Source organism: Ursus americanus, chromosome 3, assembly GCF_024610735.1.
Source record: "Ursus americanus isolate L20-20 chromosome 3, mUrsAme1.1.p, whole genome shotgun sequence".
Taxonomy (NCBI): domain Eukaryota; kingdom Metazoa; phylum Chordata; class Mammalia; order Carnivora; family Ursidae; genus Ursus; species Ursus americanus.
In genome coordinates, this window is record NC_142129.1 from 54,559,929 (window position 1) to 54,582,985 (window position 23,057).

Below are 23,057 nucleotides of genomic sequence, written 5' to 3' on the forward strand. Positions count from 1 at the left end.
ATTACCTCTTCAAGATCCTGATCTTGATTCTTTTGGATAAATATCCAAATGTAGAATTGCTGTATCACATGGTAGTTCCATATTTAATTTTTTGAGGGCCCCGTATACTGTTTTCCAGAGCGTTTTGCATTCCCACCAACAGCATGCAAGGGTTCCCATTTCTCCACATCCCTGCCAACACTCATCTTCGGCATTTTTAGTAATAGTCATACTGACATACTGAGAGATGTGACGTGACATCTCCTTGTGGTTCCAACTTGCATTTATTGATGATTAGTGACATTAAGCATTTTCTCATATTTTTTGTGGCCATTATATGTCTTCTTTGGACAAATTTCTGTTCAAGTTCTTAGCCCATTTTAATATCAGGGTATTAGTATATTTTACTACTGAGCTGTTAAGGAGTTCTTACATATTGTAGAGATGAAAATCTTACCAGATATATGGTATGCAAATATTTTCTCCAATTCCATAGATTGCCTTGTCACTCTGTTGATTGTTTCTTTTGCTGTAAAGCTTCTTAATTTGATGTAGTCCTACCTGTTTATTCTTGGTTTTGTTGCCAGTGCTTTTGGTGTCATATCCATGAATCATGAAACTTTTCCTGGTTTCTTTCAGGAATTTTATAGTTTTGGGGCTTACATTTAAATCTTAATACATTTTTTAGTTTATTTTTGCATATGATGTAAGATAAGGGTTCAGTTTCATTCTTTTTTAAGTGGATATCCAGTTTTCCCAGCACCATTTGTTCAAGAGACTATCCTTTCTCCATTATGTATCCTTGGGACCCTTGCTGAAGATCAGTTGACCACATATGTGCTTTCTATTCTGTTCCCTTGGTCAACGAGTCTGTCTTTATGCATTGCCATACTGTTTTAATTACTGAAGCTGTGTAATCTATTTGGAACTCAGGAAGTATGAAGACTCCAGCTTTGTTCTTCTTTCTAAAGATTGCTTTGTTTACTTGTGGTCTTTTGTGGTTTCGTATGAATTAAAAATTCTTGTTCTATTTCTGTAAAAAATGCCACTGGGATTTTGATAGGGATTGCACTGAATATATTCATCACTTTGTGAAGTATGGGCATTTTAACAATATCAGGTCTTCCAATCCATAAACATGGAATGTCTTTCCATTTGTTTGTGTTATGTAATATTGATTCTGGTTTAATTCATTGCAGTAAGAGGTTATACTCTGTATGAATTCAATTAGTTGAAATTTATTCAAATTTACTTTATGCCCCCAAATACAGTTTGTTCTTGAAAACATTATAAGGGTCCTTAAAAGGAATGATACTCTGCAGCTATTGAGTACGGCCTATTACATATTTCAGTGAGGGCTAGCTTATGAAAGTATTTAAAGCTACATACCTCCTTTTTAATTGTCTTCTTTCTCAATCGGTTTCTGAGAGAAGTGTGTTAAAATCTGTCATTATGATTGTGGTTTTGATTATTTTTCCATTTTTTTTCAATTTTTGCTTGATATGTTTTGAAGCTGTGTTATTAGATACATAACTTTTGAATAGCATCTCCATGAGTATACAGACAAAGACACTACTGCTGAGCCATAAGGAATAGATGATCTTTTTAGTAAGTGGTACAGAATCAACTGTATATCCCCATTAAACAAAAAACACTTCTACTTCATGCTATATACATATTCAATTCCTGATAGACTGTGCAGTTAAATGTTGAAGTCGAAAATAAAGCTTTAAGGAAAGATTGAGAATATTTGCTTGGCTTTAGGTAGAAAGAAAACTTTAAAACAACATAAAAAGAACTAATAAAGGAAATGATTGATTGGTACTATATTAAAAATTACTTTTCTTTATCAAAGGACATGATTAAAAGGATAATTAGACAAGATATTTTAACACATTTAACCAACAATGGAATCCATAAAGAACTGCTCAAATCAGTACGAAAAATGACAATCTGAAAGTGTATAAAAAACTTAATAGGTACTTCAAAAATGGAATATACAAATAATAAAAAAATAAATGAAGATCTGCTTTACTTCATTAGCACTATGTCAAGACAAAGCCATGATGATATACTATCACACACTCAAAAGAATGTCTAAAATTTTAAAAGACTGACAATACCAAGTGTTGGAAATATACAGAAACACAGAACAGTCATATGCTGCTGGTGGGAGTATGAATTGTGACAACCACTATGGAAAACAGTTTGTTATTATCTACAACAACTAAATACATGCAAATCCCACAACCCAGCAATACCACTGTGAGATGTATAGTCAACAGAAATGTGTGTACAAATGCATCAAGAAACATACATAAAAAGTCTATTATAACATTGTACATAATGTCCCCCAAACTGAAAAATTCCCTATATTCATTAAAAGTAGAATAAAAAATAAAAAAAATAAAAGTAGAATGAACTATGGTATTTTCCTATTCTTTTTATGAAGTGTAGTACTATATAATAGTACAAATGAATGAACTATAACTAGTTGCAATAACATGGATGAATCTCACAAACATAATATTAAGCAAAAGAAGTAATATATAAGAGATATATATTGTATGATTTCATGTAAAGTTAAAAAATTGGTAAATTAATTATGTTAGAAAACAGAAAATTGGTTACTTTCAGAAAAGAGAAAGGGAGTACTAACTGGGAAAGGAAATATGGGGCCTACTGAAGTGATGAGATTTTATTTCTTGACTTGGTTGATGGATATATATGTGCTTGATTTGTAGTATTTCACTGAGTTGCACATTCATATCTTATACAGTTTTCTGAATATTATACTTTACAGTTAAAGACATTTAAAAAAGAATATGTTTTCTGATATAAGGGAATAGGGAAACTAAGTCTGGTTTTTGAGTCCATATTTTTTCTACTATACTATCATGCATTTAAGGAAAAAAGTGAGATTATAAGTGTTTCAGCAAAAACAACAAGTTATATTCTTAGACACAGGCTACAGATTCACTTACAAAGGGACTGAAAGATGCACTATAACATGCAAAGAAACACAGAAAAAATTCAGAAAGAGTTCAGTTGTCACAGGATCAAAGATATTGCAGAACTTTGGAAGAATATGATGATCAAGACCAAGAGGATAAGGGAAGTAGTTTGCCAGATAGACCTGACCTTCCATGCTGATGAACTATTATCAATTCCCCAGTGAGGATGGATTGGTGGTTAAAACTCAACTTTCATTTAACTAATTGTCTTAGAGATGTCTGCAATTAGTTGTATATGTTTAATCTGATTGCTTAAGTAAATCTGGTTATAATTTTATCCACATTGTGATTCATGAGTCATTCTCAAAATAATCCCTTTTATTCATTTGAAGTCATTAAAATCCTTGACCAAACAGATTGAAAAAAAAAAAAAGTAAATCAGGATGGATTCCATTGATAATCAGGTTACTACACTGACAGACTACTGAGATTATTCAGACTGAGTCTGCCTGCATCCTACCTACACATGGATAATGAAGGGTGATATCACATAGCACTAAAGAAACATCTCTGGCCAAGAGGAGTGATATAAATCAAACAAGTCTTATGAGAGTATCAGGAAAACCAAGAAACAAAGGGTACAGTCATGACCATGCAGCCCACATGAGATATTGAAGGAATGCTTGGATAAAATAAGGACAAGCAGGCTAGAATCTGAGATTATTACTGAGGTTATTGCTCTATTTATTGCTGGGGCTACCATGACACTGGGGAGCCTGGGTGGCTCAATCAGTTGAGCGTCTGCCTCTTGGTTTTGGCTCAGGTCATGATCTCATGGGTTGTGGGATGAACCCAGCATCAGTCTCTGTGCTTAGTGGGAGTCTGCTTGGGGATTCTCTCAACAACTCCCCCCAACCCCGCCCTGTTCTGTAAAATAAATAAATATTAAACAACAACAACAACAAAGCTATCATGACACAAAATATTGCCTAATTAACGGAAGAAGGAAGACTATGAAGAAGTGCCTCTATTCACTATCATATCCAAATAGTACCCCATAGTTTCTATGACATTGAACTACGGAAAATTTGGACTTAGTGGCATAATTAAACATAATTAAACCTGTAGGGAGAACTAGCTAAATAATTAAAAATGAACTTAAAGGTTAAAAGGAGGCATAGTGGTCTATTGGAAAGAGGATAATGAATGCAATTAGTTGGATAATTCACACTATCAATATTTTTAAGCCTTGAGGTAAGATTATGGATGTGCAATACAATAAGAAAACATTTCGGACCACAGCTGAGTTAGGGAAATACTATATATATATATAGAAAGGTGCACGTTAAAATGAAGTTTCAATAACATTGAAGGGAAGTTTGATTCCCACAGTGCTTTATGTGTAGTTTCCTAACACAATGCTCATAGTTTAGATATTGATTGTTATAAAGAAGGCTTACTTCATTCTATATGCCAAAAGCCTTGTTTCTTCGTCCTTGTTTTTCAAATAAGCTTAAATTTGAAAGTTATACTTGGTAAGTCATCCTGTTTGATTGTCTTTGATCCTCAGTTTTCTGCCCTCCGCACGCATTTTTTAATTTTCTCTTCTTTAATCTAATTTGCATGTTTTTAAACTGCTTTTCCTCACTTTTTTTTGTTTGTTTAGTAAAAAGATTTGTACTATACTCTTTTCCAAATGTCAATTTTTCTGCTAAGAAGACCTGTTTCACATCATGTAGCGGTGGTGTGCTGGTAAATGTTTAACAGAAATAGCTGTAATTTGTAGCATTTGCTGAATTCCATGCTGTAAATATTCCCACCAACGCCTATTTCAAGATATCAGTGTGATGTCACTGAATTCAGATTTGAGTAGAGATATACATGCACTTAGCTCTGACAAGATATTGAGGGCTAGCTCCAACATATCACTGACAGACTATTATTTTGTTTATTGATAATCAGGGGAAAACTCTGCCTAATGATTATTTAAGAAACTCTTTTTTTCTTGTATGAGAGTTTGCCTTTTTCAAAAATTACACACTGCTTTGTTGTTATTTCATCCCAAATAATAGGGCTTATTTGTTCAAGTCTTCCATATTTTCCACAGAAATTCCAATTCCTTATCATATTCCACACCACAGATGCAGCTTCATTATTTACTTTTATTCCACTCAAAGTAGCCTTTCCTCTGCCAAAAACAAAACAAACCCAAAACAGAGCCACCCACAATTCCAAGAAGTCTTAATCTCTTTATCTATGTATTTTTACTACAACAGATAAATCCTTCCCTTTGATTTTAGCTTGTCAAAATCTCATTTTTATTCAAGACCAAGGTTAAATGTTACCTCTATTAAAATATTCCTCCAGCCTCATAGTTAAAAACAAAAGTTCCTATATTACATTCCCAAAGCATTTTGTTTATATTGCTTTTAATGTTACTTGTATTAGAACTTTTGAGAAAAAAATAGATGTCCAATAAAAAACTACTGAATGAATGGGCAGATAAATGAATGTCATAACATGTTTGTTTCACCACTGAAAAGAAATGCTTTCTTTCTTTTATTGGTAATTGGAACCCTATGAAGTATCTAGGTTCCCAGCCCACATTCCTTTTAACACCTTCTGGAAAGCCTAAAGACAAACAGCCTGTAAGATCTACATGATGGAGTTTTGAATTATCTAGATATCTTCTACTTTACTTGGCATTTTCTAAAACAGATAAACAAACAAACAAAATCCACATATCACTTTGGTCCTGCTTCTTATAAACCTTATAGAATATAAGAAATGCAACATCACAGGCCATATCTACAATGGAAAGTATATTCAAATAATATTTTCCAAAACATTTTTACTTTCTTTAAATTATTCATACATTCTCTTTCAGAGAATGGATAGGATTCAAAGTCTAAGAGAGAAACCATGGAAAACCTTATTCTAAATTATCATACACTGTCCCTGTATTAAATTCTCCCTTTCTCTACTCATGAATTCCAACTATTTAAGAGACTGCAATCTTTGCCAGATTCACACCAATTCCCCAGTGGAGTCACTCATACATAATCTGAAGGATGAAAAGATGGCAAAACTTCTTTATTTAAAATCTAAAGCAAACAAACCCCTGATGACCAACTTGGACAGTACCATCTCAAGGGTTCACCTCAGGGATGTTGTCAACACCTATTAGAGTTAATTCAAGAGACTTTTTCAGGATCCTTAGAGCAAAAAGTCACCTTGGGAAGATTATCAACATATACAACCACTAAGTGTAACCGTTCCTGCTGAAATCCAAGTCAGATAAAAGCAGCTGAGCCTACTCAACAGGAGACTGCAGCTATTACAAAGAAGAGGAGAAAGAGAAAAAGAAACAGAGAGAGGAAGGCAAGAAGGGAAAGAGTGAAAGAAAAAGAGAAAGGAAGGAAGAGAGGGAGGGAGGAAGAGGGGCACACCTGGGTGGCTCAGTCGGTTAAGTGTCTGCCTTTGGTGCAGGTTATAATCCCAGGGTCCTGGGATTGAGCCTGCACCAGACTCCCCTACTCCGAGGGCAGTCTGCCTCTCCCTCTCCCTCCACCTCTCTTCTTGCTCGTGTTCTCTCTCTAATAAATAAATAAAATCTTAAAAAGAGAGAGAGAGAGAAAGAGAGAAAGAGGAAGGGAGGAAAGAAAGAGGGAGGAAGGGAGAAAGGGAGAAGGAGAGAAGGAAGGAAGGAGTAAAAGACAAACCTTAATAAGAGTGAATGAGATGTAAAAAAAGCTATAGTCGATATTTTAATAGCATTGTATGGTGACAGATGGTAGCTACACTTGCAGTGAGCATAGCATAACATGGCAAAAAGCTGAATCACTCCATTATACCCTTGAAACTAATGTTAAATATTGTTTGTCAACTCTACTCAAATAAAAAACGTTTTTAAAAAAGAAAAAACATGCCACAGACTCAAATATAAGGGCTGAAACTTCAGTATCAGAGGCTGTAGCATCATCCCAACAACTTCCATGTCAACAGCAATTTGTTTTTTTCTCTAATAAGCTTAAAACTGTCATTTATTCTGTTTTGACAGGTGGCCTTTTAATGGCCATGTTTCCAACTTACTACCCAAGGGGCTTCCTACTATACATCCTCTCCTTTCTTTTACCTGCCTGAAGTTCTTCAATGTTTTCGTTTTAGATTCCATAGGAATGCCAACGGTTTAAGCTTTTCTCACCTCTTGGAAACATTTCTTTCAGGGGAAGCAACCCAGGGTGCTGTTAATTGGCTTTGCATAACAGTAGGCAAATTTGGCCTTAAAGTAACTGTGCCATTGTTTGCTAGCCAGCACAAATGCAGACTACCAAAATCATTTTCCCTGAGAACAGATATTTCTATTACTGATTCTAAAAATGATATAACTATTTGCATAAGGATCTCTGATGCCATTTCAAGCAACCTGACTCTTCTGATTTAGATAGTCACTTCAATTTCTTACAACCCCCAAGCTGGTGTTTCTTTTTTTTTTTTTATAATAATATTTTTTTTATTATATTATGTTAGTCACCATACAGTACATCCCTGGTTTTTTATGTAAAGTTCCATGATTCATTAGTTGCGTATAACACCCAGTGCACCATGCAATATGTGCCCTCCTTACTACCCATCACCAGTCTATCCCATTCCCCCAGCCCCTCCCCTCTGAAGCCCTCAGCTTGTTTCCCAGAGTCCATAGTCTCTCATGCTTCATTCCCCTTTCTGATTACCCCCCCCCCTTTCTTTATCCCTTTCTTCTCCTACCGATCTTCCTACTTATGTTCCATAAATGAGTGAAACCAAGCTGGTATTTCTAAGTGCTTCACTGAAGAAGTTCAAAAATATTCATCATACACTGACTGGACTGATAAATCTAAGTTCTGAACTTTGCTAAGAAAAAGAAAAAAATGGACTTCTGGTATGTCTTCAAAATCATTGCCTCAAGGAATTTTCTGTACCATGCTCAAATTAGTTTTAATCCAATAGTATATTATTTTGACTGACCTTGTGCATATTTCTTAAAAGAATAGCTAAAAGATGTTTTGCTAACTAGATCACTTTCATGATAAAAATATTTGAAAAGAAAAATACCTATTTTGGTTGCATCACTTAGATAACTTAATTTTTAAAAATCAAGTTTTTTGGTACCCATCTATGTATTTATACTAAGATGCAGGCCAAGAGTTCCTGCTGATTTTATAATTCCTTTGGGTTATGTAATACATATTATTCTGCTGATAATAAGTCATATGAAGCAGCATTTTGCTGTATTGACATGGCCTGGCCAAGAACAACAAGGAAAAGAAATAGCATTCAAAAAACTGGCAAAATGTTTATGAATTCTAATCTCCTGCACATGAATAAATACATCTGACAAAGTGCAGAGTCCCTCAAAAGGCCCTTCTTGACCTTCCTAATTTGAGTTCAATTGCATGTTCAGTGTTGAGAAGCCAAAGTAGGTTCTGCCAATGTTTTTAGCTAAAGCTTTAGTACATTTTGCTATTTGTAGAAGTGAAATCCCAGATAATAAGTTATAATTGCCCTATTAATCACTTGAAAAGGGAGTCTGGAGGGAAACTGGGATTTGAAATTGCAATAATTGGTATTTGAAAGATTTTTTAAAAATTATCTTACCTAGACCTTACTACATAAAACTACTGTGAAAACTACATGTATGCACTTTTTAAAATGATGAAGTACATGCAATATGCCTTATTAAATATTATTTTTTTCTAAAAGAATGAAATTTAAAACTTCTATATAGTCATGCTGTTAGTCATGATGACCTCTGAACTGGAAAAAACATATAGAAAGCCAGACCTTGGATTATAAATTATATTGTCAATGAAAGTGAGAAGAACTCTTTGTTTCTTAAGTTGTTTCAAGCATTACATTTTCATTTCCTTTTTTCAAATGAATTATAATGCACAACACACATGTATTTTTCTTCCATTTTTCATTAAAAATTTTTTTTTCTTTTCCTAAGCTTTGTTCCTCTGCATACTGATAGACGTGACACACCAAAATTTACCTTTCAAAGTTCAATATACCAAATACATCTGTTTCCCTTAAGGTATCTTGTGGGAAATTTATAATCTTATTTATTTTCCAAAGAAATCTCAATGGAAAAAAAATACAGAAAACCAGAGATTATTTAAACTTGTTTTCCTTTAGTTCATGATACACAAATTTTAGATTGTGCTTACACAATTAAAGATAGTCAATGAAAAAAGACAAGGTGGTATTTAGGGTATTATAATAACCAAAGCAAATTTACTATAAGATGTCCAGATATTAGAGTTGATTAAATTGTCAATATTGCCAAAAATAATCATTTCAATAATCATTTACTGGAATTTTTAGTGTCTGTACATCCACATGGGCATGTTTAAGATTGATCAATGACATTTTTATCCCTTCCTCTATATCAAGCTTGGTCTTTCTAAAATGCAGAGAAAAGGTATAGAGTAGATTTGAGAATAGGTCCCAAACTTTAAATTAGGGGATACTGTTCTAATGTCACTAACTGCTCTACGAAAACAGTCTATCTGATCTCTAGGAATAGCCCATATGAGAAAATGACCACAGACATCCCAATCAAAAGGTCATGCAGTGGAAGGAAGGTAGAAACCACAACCATTTAGCTTTTTAGTATATTCAGACAAATTAAGAAAACCATGTAACTCACACAACTGACTTGAATGTGTTCTGAAGTACAGTCATTTTTTAAAGAAAGAGACCACACACAAAAAAAATTACTCCATTCTCCCTGGAAATCCTCCCTTGGAAGAATAAAGTAGGCCAAGTGTAAAGATTACCAGCACATAGAAATAGAATCTCATTTGAATGGATGTGCTCAAAGAGAGCCAGTGAAATCCATAATTTCCTTTCACATAGTTGGAAAAGTACTTGGCTTTTACAACTGGGTAACATTTTTTTCTGGGCAGGTCAATCATCCATGGAGCCACAATCCACAACCTACTGTGATTTTCTGCACATCTGGCATAAGCCTTTATAATGTAAATATTAAAACCAGTCTGCTTCTCTAAAATGTTTCCATATTTAAAATCAAATATGTAAGTTGAGACCGTAGGTGAATATGCAAAATATGTTTTCTGGTAGGCAAATAGAGCAGCTCAACATTAACTGACAAGATAGAAGTAGCATTTATTTTTTGCACTCCTTTATTGCCATACATGCAAAAAAAAAATGCCCAACGTTATTTTTTAAATCATTTGTTCATAGGAAACTCAGAAGGACTGCAATATTTAGAAAATCTTAGACACCCTGAAATTCGTGATCTGAAATAGCAATTCACTAATAATATTAATCATCAGATGGCTACACCCTTGAGTTACTGTGCTGTCTAAAATTATATAACAGAATAAAGACTTAAAGACTGCTCAAATTTTCTTTCTCATATTTTCCTCAAGATAAAAAATGTACATATTTACTTCAATAAATATGGCACAATAATCATGTTGAAGCACTACAGATCTGTAAGATAAAGATGACAATAAGACTTATGTGTTCAGCATGCAGAAGAAAAATATACTTTTTTCCCCTTCGTAAATACTACAGGCAAAAGCATAAGTCACTGTTAAAAAACAATATGCATGACAGATTTAAAAAATGATTTTGTATATGTTTGTTTTGTAAGCAGTCATATTGCAAGTTCATGAAAAAAAAGTAAAACACATAAAACAGTCTTAACACTTGTATACATTCACTATAAAAAATAGTCACTCTGGAAAACTATATGGAGGTTCCTCAAAAAAGTTAAAAAGGGCTACCCTATGACACAGCAATTACACTACTAGGTATTTATCCAAAGGATACAAAAACAGTGATTTGAAGGGGCACATGTACCCCAAAGTTTATAGCAGCATTGTCCACAATAGCCAAAATATGGAAAGACCCCAGATGTTTGTCAACAGATGAATGGATAAAGATAATCTAGTGTGTGTGTGTGTGTGTGTGTGTGTGTGTGTGTATGTGTGTACACACACACATTATATATACATCATATATATATATATATATATATATATATATATATATATATGAATATTACTCAGCCATCAAAAAGAATGAACTCTTGCCATTTGCAATGACATGGATAGAACTACAGTGTATTATGCTAAGTGAAGTAAATCAGTAAGAGAAAGACAAATACCATATGATTTCACTCATATGTAGAATTTAAGAAATAAAATAGGTGAACATAGGAGAAGGGAAGGAAAAATAAAATAAGGTAAAAACAGAGAGGGAAGCAAACCACAAGGGACTCTTAACTATAGGAAACAAACTGAGGGTTGTTGGAGGGGAGATGGGTGGGGGGATGGGGTGACTGGGTGATGGGCATTAAAGAGGGTACCTGATAAGGAGCACTAGGTGTTACATGCAACTGATGAGTCATTAAATTCTACCCCTGAAACTAATAATACACTAGATGTTAACTAAATTGAATCAAAAAGAAAAAAAAAAAAACAGCTGTGAAGATGGTCACTGAGGTCAGGAAAGCAATGCAGAAACAAAGTGAAAGTTTCAACAAAGAGATTGAGAATATTAAAAGGTAACAAACAAAAAGTCACAGAACTAAAGAATACTATAACTGAACTGAAAAAGTCAACAGAAGAGTGTAAGAGCAGACTAGATCAAATGAAAGAAAAGGTCAGTGAATTCAAAGACAGGGCAGTGAAACTCATCCAGTCAAAATAGCAAAAAGAAAGAAAGAATGAAAAACAGGAAAGATAGCTTAAAGGACTTATGGGACACCATGAAGCATATCAAAGGAATTACAGGAGTTCCAAAAGGAGAAGAGAAAGGGCCAGAAAGCTTATTTGAAGAAATAGTGGTTAAAAACTATCCTTACCTGGGGAGAGAAACAGACATGCAAAGATAGAAATTCCAAAGAGTACCAAATTAGATGGATCTAAAGAGACCCACACCAAGGCACATTAAATTTTCAGAAGTTAAAGACAAAGAGAGAATCTTAAAAACAGCGAGAGAAAAGCAACTTGCCACAGATAGAGGAATCTCATTAAGATTATGAGTGGATTTCTCAGCAAAAACCTTAAAGACCAGAAAGGAGTGGCATGATATATTCAAAGTGCAATAAGAAAAAACTGCTGATCAAGAATACTCTACCCAAAAAAGCAGTCATTAAGAATCGAAGGATAGATACAATTTTGCAGACAAACAAAAGCTGAAGTAGTCATCATCATTAGATTGCCCTTACAAGAGTTGTTAAAGGGAGTTCCTCAAGCTGAAATGAAAGAATATTAAACTAGTAACATAAAAATGTATGAAAGTATAAAATTCACTGATAAAGGTAAACATGTTATTAAATTCAGAATACTCTAATATTATAATGATAGTGGGAAATCATAACTTTAGTGTAAAGGTTAAAAGACAAAAGTATTAAAAATAGCTATAACCACAATAATTTGTTAATGAATACACAATATAAAAAGGTATAAACTGTGATATCAAAAACATAAATTGTGGGAAGGAAGTGTAAAAATGTACTTTCTATACACATTAGAGTTACGATGTTATCAGTCTAAAATACACTATTATAACTGTAAGATTTTTGCAAGCCTCATGGTAAGCATGAAGCAAAAAACTACAGAAGTATGTAAAAGACGGAGAAATCAAAACATAACACTATGGGAAATCATCAATGTACAAAAAAAGACAGCAGGAGAAGAAGAAAGGAACCATAAAACTGCCAAAATACAACAAGATAGCAATAGTAAGCCTGTACATATCAATTCCTACTTCAAATTTAATGGACTAAAATCTCAAACCAGAAAACACAGAGTGGTTAAATGAATACAAAAATAAGACTGAACTATATGCTGCCTACAAGAGAATAGCTTCAGATTTAAGTATACACAGACTGAAAATGAAAGGATGGAGAAGACGTTCCATGCCAGTGGAAACCAGAAGAAAGCAGGGGTAGGTATGCGTATATCAGAAAAAATACACTGTAAGTTAAAACCTGTAATAAGAGACAAAGAAGGTCATTGTATCATGACAAAGGGGTCAATTCATCAAGAGTATTTAACACTTGTAAATACACACCCAACATAGAAGCAGCTAAACTTATAAAGCAGATACTAACAGACTGAAGAAAGAAATATACATAAATACAATATTAGGGGACTTTAATACCCCACTTTCAATAATGGATAGGTCAGCCAGACAGAAAATCAATAAAGAAATATTGGACTTAAATTATGCTTTAGACGATATGGACCTAAAAGACTATACTGAACATTCTATACAGCAGCAGAAAATACATTCTTCTCAAGCACATACGGAACATTCTCCAGGAAAAATTATACATTAGGCCATAAACCAGTCTCAGCAAATTTTAAAAGAATGAAATCATTCCAAGTAACTTTTCTGACCACAATGGCATAAAACTAGAAATCAATGACAAAAGGAAAACTGGAATACTCACAAATACGTGGTAATTTAATAACATGATCCTGAACAACCAATAGGTCAAAGAAATGAAAAGAGAAATTAAAAAATCTTGAGACAAATGAAAATGGAAACACAACATACTAAAATTTATGGGATGCAGCAAACAAAAGAAAAACATCAATGAAACTAAGAGCTGGTTTTAGGAAGAGATATATAAAACAGATAAACCTTTAACTAGACTAAGAGAAAAAGAGAAAAGCCTCAATTAATAAAATCAGATTTGAAAGAGGAGACATGACACCTTATAACATAGAAATCCAAAGGATAAGAAACTACTATGAACAATTATACATCAATAAATTGTACAGTGTAGAAGAAATGTATAAATTCCTAGAAATATAAAACCTATCAAGATGGAATTCTGAAAAAACAGAAAACATGAACAGACTAATAACTAGTAAGGATACTGAATCAGTAATCACAAACCTCCCCAAAAAGAAAAGTCCAGAATCAGATGGCTTCACTGGAGAGTACTACCAAATATTGAAGGGCTAATACCCATCCTTCTCAAGCTCATCCAAAAAACTGAATAGAAGGGAACATGTCTGAACTCATTTTAGGAGGCCAGTATTTCCCTGATACCAAAGCCAGTAAAGGACACTATAGGGAAAGAAATTGTAGGCCAATATCTCTGATGAACATAGATGCAAAAACTTTCAACAAAATATTAGCAGACTGAATTCAACATTACATTAAAAGGACCACACACCGTGATCAAGTGGGACTTACTCCAGGGATGCAAGAATGGTTCAACATACAAAAATCAACCAATGTGATACAATACATTAACAAAATGAAGGATAAAAATCATATGATCATCTCAATAGATGCAGACAAAGCATCTGACAATACTCAACATCTTTTATGATTAAAAAATCTCAACAAATTCAGTATAGAAGGAACATACTTTGACATAATAAATGCCATATATGACAAGCCTAGAGCTAACACCGTATCTAAGATCAAGAACAAGATAAGGATGCCCACTTTTGCTTTCAACATAGTATTCTAAGTATGATCTGGAACAATTAAGCAAGGAAAAGAAATAAAAGGTATCCAAATTGGAAAGGAAGAAGGAAAACTGTCTCTAATTGCAGATGACATGATATATATGAAAAACTCTAAAGACTCCACCACAAAACTATTAGAATTAATAAACAAATTCAGTAAAGTTGCGGAAGGCAAAGTTGATATAAAAAATCAGTTTTTATATACCAATAGTGAACTATCTGAAGAAGAAATAAAACAATCCCATTTATGATGGTATCATAAACAATAAAATACTTAGAGACAAATGTATCCAAGGAAATGAAAGGTCTATACATCAAAAACTGTAAAGTAATTGATGAAAGAAACTGAAGAAGACACAAATAAATGGAAAGATATCCCATGTTCATGGATGAGGAGTTAATATTATTAAAATGTTCGTATTACCCAAAGCAATCTATAGAGTCAATCCAATCCTTATCAAAAGGCATTTTTTTACAGAAATAGAAAAGAAATTCTAAAACTCATATGAAACCACAAAGACCCCAAACACGTGAAGGGATCTTGAGAAAGAACAATAACGCTGGAGTCATTACACTTCTTGATTTCAAATATACTACAAGTAATCAATGCACTATGGTATTGACATTAAAACAGATACACAGATTAATGGAACAGAAAAAAGGGCCCAAAATAAACTCATGCACATATAGTAAATTAATTTTCGACAAAGGATCCAGGAATATACAATGGGGAAGGAATAGTCTCTTCAATAAATGGTGTTGGTAAAACTGAACAGCCATACACAAAAGAATACAACTGGACTCTTATCTTACATCATACAAATTGATTAAAAATTTAAATGTAAGATTTGAAACCATAAAACTCTTAGAAGAAAACATAGGAGGTAATCTTGACATTAGCTTTGGCAATGTTTTTTTGGATCTGACATCAAAAGTAAAGGCAACAAAAGCAAGCAAGCAAACAAAAAGTGGGACTATATCAAGCTTAAAAACTTCTGCACAGCAAAGCTGAGTAAAATGAAAAGGTAAGCTATAGAATGGGAGAAAATATTTGCAAACTATATATCCAATAAGAGGTTAAGATCTAAAATATACAAAGAACTCATACAATTCAATAGCAAAAAACACAAAAAACCCCAAAAAACAAAAACAAAGGCAAAACCCCAAATAAACCAATTAAAAACGGGTAAAAGGCCCAATTAGATGTTTTTCAAAGAAGACATATAAATGGCCAACATGTACATGGAAAGGTGATCAATATCAGTAATCATGAGGAAAATGCAAATCAAAATCATAATGAGATATTACCTCATGAATTATCAAAAAGAAAAGAGATAAATGCTGGTGAGGACGTGGAGAACAGGGAACCTTTGAGCTATGCTGTTGGAAAGGTAAGATGTACAGCCACTATGGAAAACAGCAGGAAATTCCTCAAGAAACTAAAACTACACATTTTATGATATATGATCCAGCAATCTTATTCTGGGTATATATCCAAAGGAAATAAAATCACTATCTTGGAGAGATATCTGTACTTCAATGTTTACTGCAGAATTATTCACAATAGTCAAGGTACAGAAACAAACTAAATGTCCATCAACAGATAAGTGTATAAAGAAAATGTGGTGTATACATGTGTGTGTATATACACACAATAGAATATTATTCGATCTTTTGAAAAGAAGAAAATCTTGTCATTTTTGATAACAAACATGGAGGGCATTATACTAAGTGAAATATGCCAGACCGAGAAAAAATACTGCATGGTATCACTTATTTTGACCACTCCCCTCCCCAAAAAAGCAGTTGAACTTGTAGAGACAGAGTAGAATATTGGTTGTCAAGGGCTGGAGGGGTGGGGGTAATAAGGAGAGGTTGATAAAAGGTTTTAAACTTTTAGTTACAGGATGAATAACGTTTGAGGATCTAATGTATAACATGATGACTATAGTTGATAATACTATATTATATAATTAAAATTTGCTAAGAAAGTAGAATTTAAGTGTTCTCACAAAACAAGAAGTATGTGAGGTGATGAATGTGTCAATTTAATTTCATGGAAAGAATCATTTCACAATGTGTACATATATCAAGTCATCATATTGTACACTTTAAATGAATTACAATTTTATGTAAACTATAGTTCAATAAAGATGAAAAAACTTTTTAAAAGCTTTATTTTCTCCCTTGAGCTAACACAATCCTATGGAAAATCTCAAGAGAAATTTTCTTTGAGTTATTTGTTTTTCAGTGTTTCAATGCTTATTAGTTGGGTCAATCCATAAAGCACTTCTCTTCCCAACAGTTATCTTATTTATTGACCTCACAAATAACCTGATTGAGGAAAGTGCCAAGTGCATTAACTGGACAACAGTTATACCATATAACAGGAGTACATGTAAACTCCTCCTAAAAGCTCATCTTCTTTCTTAAAATTGTAAGAGCAACATTGTGCTTTTTGCTTACATGGGATTAAAAAAATTAAATATATGCATGCATACATTTCTAGTCCTTTAGCCCTACTCTTGTGTACTTTTAATTTTTTTACCTCGTTTCCTAGGAGGGCATTTACACAGGCTTCTGATGCATCACAGATGGCTGTGAGATCATGTCCTCCTTCTAGAGCCAACACCACGTGTCCATCAGCCAATGTCATCAACTGTTTCGTCAAATGACCAAAGCCTATCATAACACAAACAAAACATTTCAAAGTATTAAATCAAAAGATAATATTACTAGAATCTAATATTGATTGAGCTTTTATCCTGTGTGTGTCCTTTCTCAGCACCTTCCATGGGCTAATTCATTTAATACTTACAATAACTTAATAAATTAGGTGCCCGTATCATCTATATTTTACAAATGTGGGAACCAAAACCCAAGATCCCACAGCTAAGAAGTATCACAACCAATATTTATACCAAACAATATGGGTCCTCACCAGTCCACAGCAATGCCTTTCACAACACATTCTATAGGTACCTGGATGAAAAACTTGATAGCATTTGGCAAGTGTTAATAAGGTCAATAATCTCCTTTGCTTGATTTTTGTTTCCTGCCTCCATCATCTGTCTTACGCTATTATAAAAGGAAGTTTTTCTTTAACATATCACCTCAAATTACATATCTATCATGTTAGATTTTCATAGACATAATTTTGATTATGAAATAGTTGATAAATTTATAAAAATAAATAACATCTATATATGTTACGAAGTATAATGATATGAGAAACACCTGTTCACTCACTTTCTAATTTAAGGAAAATACGTTAGCAATACTTTTGAGCCCCTTGTGCACTTCTATTAACATCCCTCCTCCTCTCTGTGGGAAATTAGGATCTTGATTTTGTGTTAATTCCTTTGCTTTTTTTTTTTTTTTGAACTTTATAAAAATGGTTTTATATTTTCACAACTTGCTCTTTTCATTCAATATCTTGTTAGCTAATCTCTGTTGATCAATGTAGCTATAGTTCTTTGCTGTCTAGTAGGCCATAATATGAGTATAAAAGAACTTATTTACCCAATCTCCTGATGACAGACATTTGCATTTTTTTGTTATTACAAACAATGCCTCGAGAACATTTTTATAGCACTCTTGTGGTTCACATGTGCAACAGTGGACTAAAATCACTGTGGCTTAAAATCTGCTAAATAATACTAGATTATTTCTGGAAGGCTATAATCAACCCTACTCTGAGAAGCAGTGCATATGAGAATTCCAGTTTAGTCGCATCCTTGCCAATGTTTGGTATAATTTGCCAAGTAAGTCAGTGAATAATGGTATCTTATGGTAGTTTCATTCAGTTTTAGGAGGGACCTTTCTATTTCTACTTTGAATTAAAGTTTTTATTATAAATAGATGTTAAATTTGTTTATACCAAAATGAGATGTCTTTTTTCTCCTGTAATTTCATAGTTGTTGTGAGACACATTACATAGTATTTCTAATATTAAGCCATCATTAAATTTACAGAGTCAAATAAGCTTGGTTGTGATGTAATTACCTATTTTGTACACAGCTGGAATTGTTTTACTACTGCTTTGTTTAGGATTTTTTAACCCATGTTCATGAATGGGGTTAATCTATAATTTTCCAGTCCTGTATTAGCCATGTTGAATTTTGATGTAGTCAGGATCACCTTTATCTGATTTTAGAAAGTTGGGTAGAAATCTCCTGGAAAACCATTTGAGTTTTGTGGTTTTTGAGGAAGATTTTTAACTACCGATAGAATTTCTTTAGCAACTATAGGACTACTCATACTTTCTATATCTGCATAAGTTATATTTTTCTAGAAATTTATTTAAGTGTTCAAATTTATTGAAATAAAGTAGTTGATTTATCATCTTATTTTGGAATTCCAATTAGATGTATGTGGTCATTGTCATTATACTCTCAATGTTTCTTAAGCTTTGTGTCATACTTTTTATGTCTCTTTTTGTCCTGAATTATATGTATCTTTATTTCAGATCTACCTTCCAGTCTTTCTCTCTCCACATGTGTCTAATCTACTGTTTAACATTTCTATTGGTATCTTCATTTCAGTGATTATACTGTTGAATTCCAGGTGCTCTATTTGGTTAGATTTCATAATTTCTCAGTTATTTTTATAGTTTCCTACTCTTTGCTCATGGTTTTATTTCTTCCTTTTATTTCTTTACCCATAACTATTTTATATTCTGTATCTGTTATCTGAAGTCTTTATGGCCTAGATTACTATTTGTTGTTTCTACTGATTCATCCTCATGATGTCTTAATTCTCCTCCGTTTTTAAATTTTTTTTTTTTTGAGCTCATATACATTGGAACTTCTTTGTGAGAAGTTTTTGAAGCCTGAACTGAATTTGATATCTATATTTGAAAACTGGGTTGAGTGTGATTTTGTTTGCCTCTATTGGATGGCTGGGATACTATCACCTAGGATAAACTTTAAATTCTTAGATTGCAGGGATTTTTTTTTTTTTTAAATGCAGTTATTGTAAATGCGGATCCCAAAACCTGATTACAAATTCTCATGTAAAAAAAATGAGATTCCCCCCCTTTTATTTTCATTGCTTTTGCAGTTCCCTCTATTCATATATTCAAATATATTCTAAGATACATTTGTTGTTTTATTCATCAGTATTTCCTCTTCCAGTCACCCTTTTCCTTAGAGGTGTCCCTTTCTTATTCCTTTCTTTATGCTGGTCTCCAATCAAAACTTCTCCCTTCATAGGCCCAAGGCTTTGACTCCCTTTTACACTATGTAGTAGTCTATTAATAATGTTCAAGCTTTATCCAGCTGGAGACTTTGGGATAGCTCAGGATAGCCAACAGCTACAGGATTTGCTCACCTTCCTTCATCTTTTTGGAAGTCATTCATAAATTTCAAAAAGTAGTTTTGCTATTTTCATGTAGAAGTGTTTCAGGATATACAGACTCTCAGACTGCCAAATGTAAATGTCTCTCATTCAACATTTAAAAAAAAAATTAACACTGCATCCAACTTGCACAATTTCAAGGAGAATTGCAAAAAAAATAAGATAAATGAAAGCAAATAAAGCCATGTGTTTAATATGGCATTTCATTTTTTTTTGGTTTTGTTGTATGATTTATTTACAAAATTTCACCACATAATAGTAACTACCTTTTTAAAAAAATTGGCATTAGTCCTATAAAGGCCATTAGGATAAATTCTTAAGCTTACAAAAATTGCCTTAGTACCAATGTTCCCAGGCATATTATTGTTAACTAAAATCTGCCTCCGAAGCCCACATGCAGTTTCTGACTATACAGAGTAAATTTGAAGCACAATCTAATTAGATTGACAGGGGACAGTGGAGGACTCAAGCAGTCCTATCAACTTCCATAAGAGGTGTATGTTAGCCTGCTGGTTATCTCTCTCTAGCTGTACCACCATTTATTTACAATGGGACTACTGAGTTGCCCCATTATGCTAAAATAGGATTCCTTTGGAAAAAACAAGGCATTATCTAGGCAAACTAGACTGGTCAATGGGGTGAATAAAAAGTGGCTGTCAGCAGTGAAAAACAGTTTCGTTTCTTTGAACTTTTTCCTTTTCTGGACTCCTTATCTTTTTCTGATTTTGAAGGCTTTGAAGATTTTGTCTTTTTCTTGATCACTATCAGTTTCCATAGAGTCTTGCTTTTTTCTCATCAGATTTAGAGTCATCTTCATTTAACTCTTCATTGTATTCAGAATCTAGTCTCTGATTTGTCAGAAATTGGGATATAGCTACATGGAACTGAATGCAAGTGACACTTGGAGTAAGAACACTTTGAAGGAGATTGTTGCTGAATCACTGAATAATACCAGCATCACAGGCTTTTATTCAACTTCTCAACACGAGTCAAGTGGAGCAGCCCATTCAGTAAGCATGAAACATGCTCTCATCATGGATGAAATAGATGGCTTGTCAAAGAGGACAGGGGAGGAATTCAGAATTAATTGGTCTGACAAAACATACAAAAATTCCCATTATTTGTATGTGCAACAACAGAAATCATCCCAAGATTCACTCTTTGGTTCATTATTGCTTTGATCTTCATTTTCAAAGACCTCGAGTTGAAAGATTAAGGGTGCTATGATGTCTATTGCATTTAAAGAGGGCTTAAAGATCCCCCCTCCAGCTATGAGTGAAATAATTTTTGGAGCCAATCAAGATATCAGACAGGGTTTACAGAATCTGAGGATGTAGTGTGCATGAAGTAAGGCACTAACCTATGACCAGGCCAAGGCTGATTCTCATAGAGACAAAAAGGATATCAGATGGGCCACTGGATGTTGCCTGGAAAGTGTTTGCAGCTGGAGAGAAGACTGCTCATATGTCACTTGTGGATAAGTCAGATCTCTTTTTCCATGATTATTCAATAGCACACCTGTTTGTCCAGGGGAACTATATACATGTGAAGCCTGCAGCTGCAGGGGGTGACATGAAAAAGCACTTGATGCTTTCAAGCAGAGCAGCACATAGCATATGTGATGGTGACCTAGTGGACCATCAGATCCGGAGCAAGCAGAACTAGAGACTTCTGCCCACACAAGCCTTTTATGCCAGTGTTCTTCCTGGAGAGTTAATGAGGGGGTACATGACCCAGTTTCCTACCTTCCCAAGCTGGTTGGGGAAGCACTCATCTACCAGCAAACATGATCCTATTGTACAGGACCTAGCACTGTACATGAGTCTCAGAACTTCTTCCAGCAAAAGGACTGTAAACGTGGATTATCTGTCACATATAAGGGATGCACTTGTACAGCCCTTGACCTCACAAGGGGTAGAAGGAGTACAGGATGTTATTGCTCTTATGGACTCCTACTACTTGATGAAAGAAGACTTTGAGACTATCATGGAAATTAGCAGTTGGGGAGGCAAACCTAGTCCCTTCTCCAAGCTGGATCCCAAGGTGAAAGCAGCCTTCACAAGAACTTACAATAAGGAAGTCCACCTTACTCCATATTCACTTCAGGCAGTAAAGACACCCAGATACAGCACAGGTCCAGCACCGGCATTTCATTTTTTAAATATACTTTAAGAACTTGAAAGGAATAAACATTTAATTTTTAAATCAGTTATATTTTTAATAATAGACTTTATTTTTAAAGAGCAGTTCGGGTTTAAAGAAAAACTAAGCAGAAAGCACAGAGAATTTCCATATACCTCACTGTCATTTCCTCTATTATTAACATCTTGCATTACTGGTACATTTGCTACAATTGATGAGCCAGTATTGATATATTATTGTTAACAAAAGCCAATGGTTAGGATTCACGCTTTGTGGCGTATGGTTCTGTGGGTTTTGACAAATGCATAATGTCATGTACCTACCATTATAATATCATACAGTATAGTTCCACTGCCCTAAAAATCCCCTGTTCTCCACCTATTCATCCTTCCTTTCCACCCCTCAATACTTGCAAATCGATTACCTTTTTTGTCTCTATAGTTTTATCATTCATTTTTCAATGTTTAAAGTAATTCAAATTTTTTAGCTTCTTGTGTTATCCACTCTACAGTACAAAGACCATTTTTTCATTTTCCTTCATTTGTATAGTACTTACAATATTTAGAATATTTCTAAATCCATAAAAATGTGAAAGGATTATCTTGAATATGGAAGTGCATGCTCTGCAAGCCTACCTGGGCTACTTTCAAACCTGATCTCTGTTCTTCTCTAAAGCATTGTGGTCTATTAGAAGAAAGGAATTCTCAGAATAAAGTTGACAGAACTAAATGAAAGCCTATCAAGTTGTGAAACAACAAGACCCCCAAACCAAACTAAATTTCTTTCATTTTGGAACAATAGAATAATATAATCTTAATCTTTGGAATGCACTGAGATATCCACGCAATAAACCATAACTGTCCATAATTTCAGTTCTGTTCTAGCACTTGAGGTTAGCCAAAAACAAGATTTCACTTCCCCATTACCTTGAAGCACTTCATTGTTGATTCTATCCACTTTAACTGCTATTTTGATAGAAGTCAAAATAGTCATTTCATAGTTACTCTATGTTTCTAAATAGTTGGCAAAAATTATTCTAAAAAGTATTTTTAAATTAGATAAAAACTTTTCAAGCATTGTAATATTCCTCACTTTTTATGGACCTCATGATGAT

General features: G+C 33.6%; 1 protein-coding gene and 1 pseudogene across 6 annotated transcripts in view; one reads left to right on the forward strand and one right to left on the reverse strand.

The window, feature by feature from the left end:
• The window catches only part of HDAC9 (histone deacetylase 9), a 726,671-nt gene that overhangs the window by 63,630 nt on the left and 639,984 nt on the right, over positions 1 to 23,057 (reverse strand). For all 6 annotated transcript variants that reach the window (XM_045793088.2, XM_087860991.1, XM_045793089.2 and 3 more), the window contains one exon: positions 16,992 to 17,125. In XM_045793088.2, coding sequence (XP_045649044.2) covers positions 16,992 to 17,125 — 134 coding nt within the window. The remainder of the gene's footprint in view (positions 1 to 16,991; positions 17,126 to 23,057) is intronic.
• Positions 18,187 to 21,973, forward strand: LOC148110395 (replication factor C subunit 1 pseudogene; annotated as a pseudogene).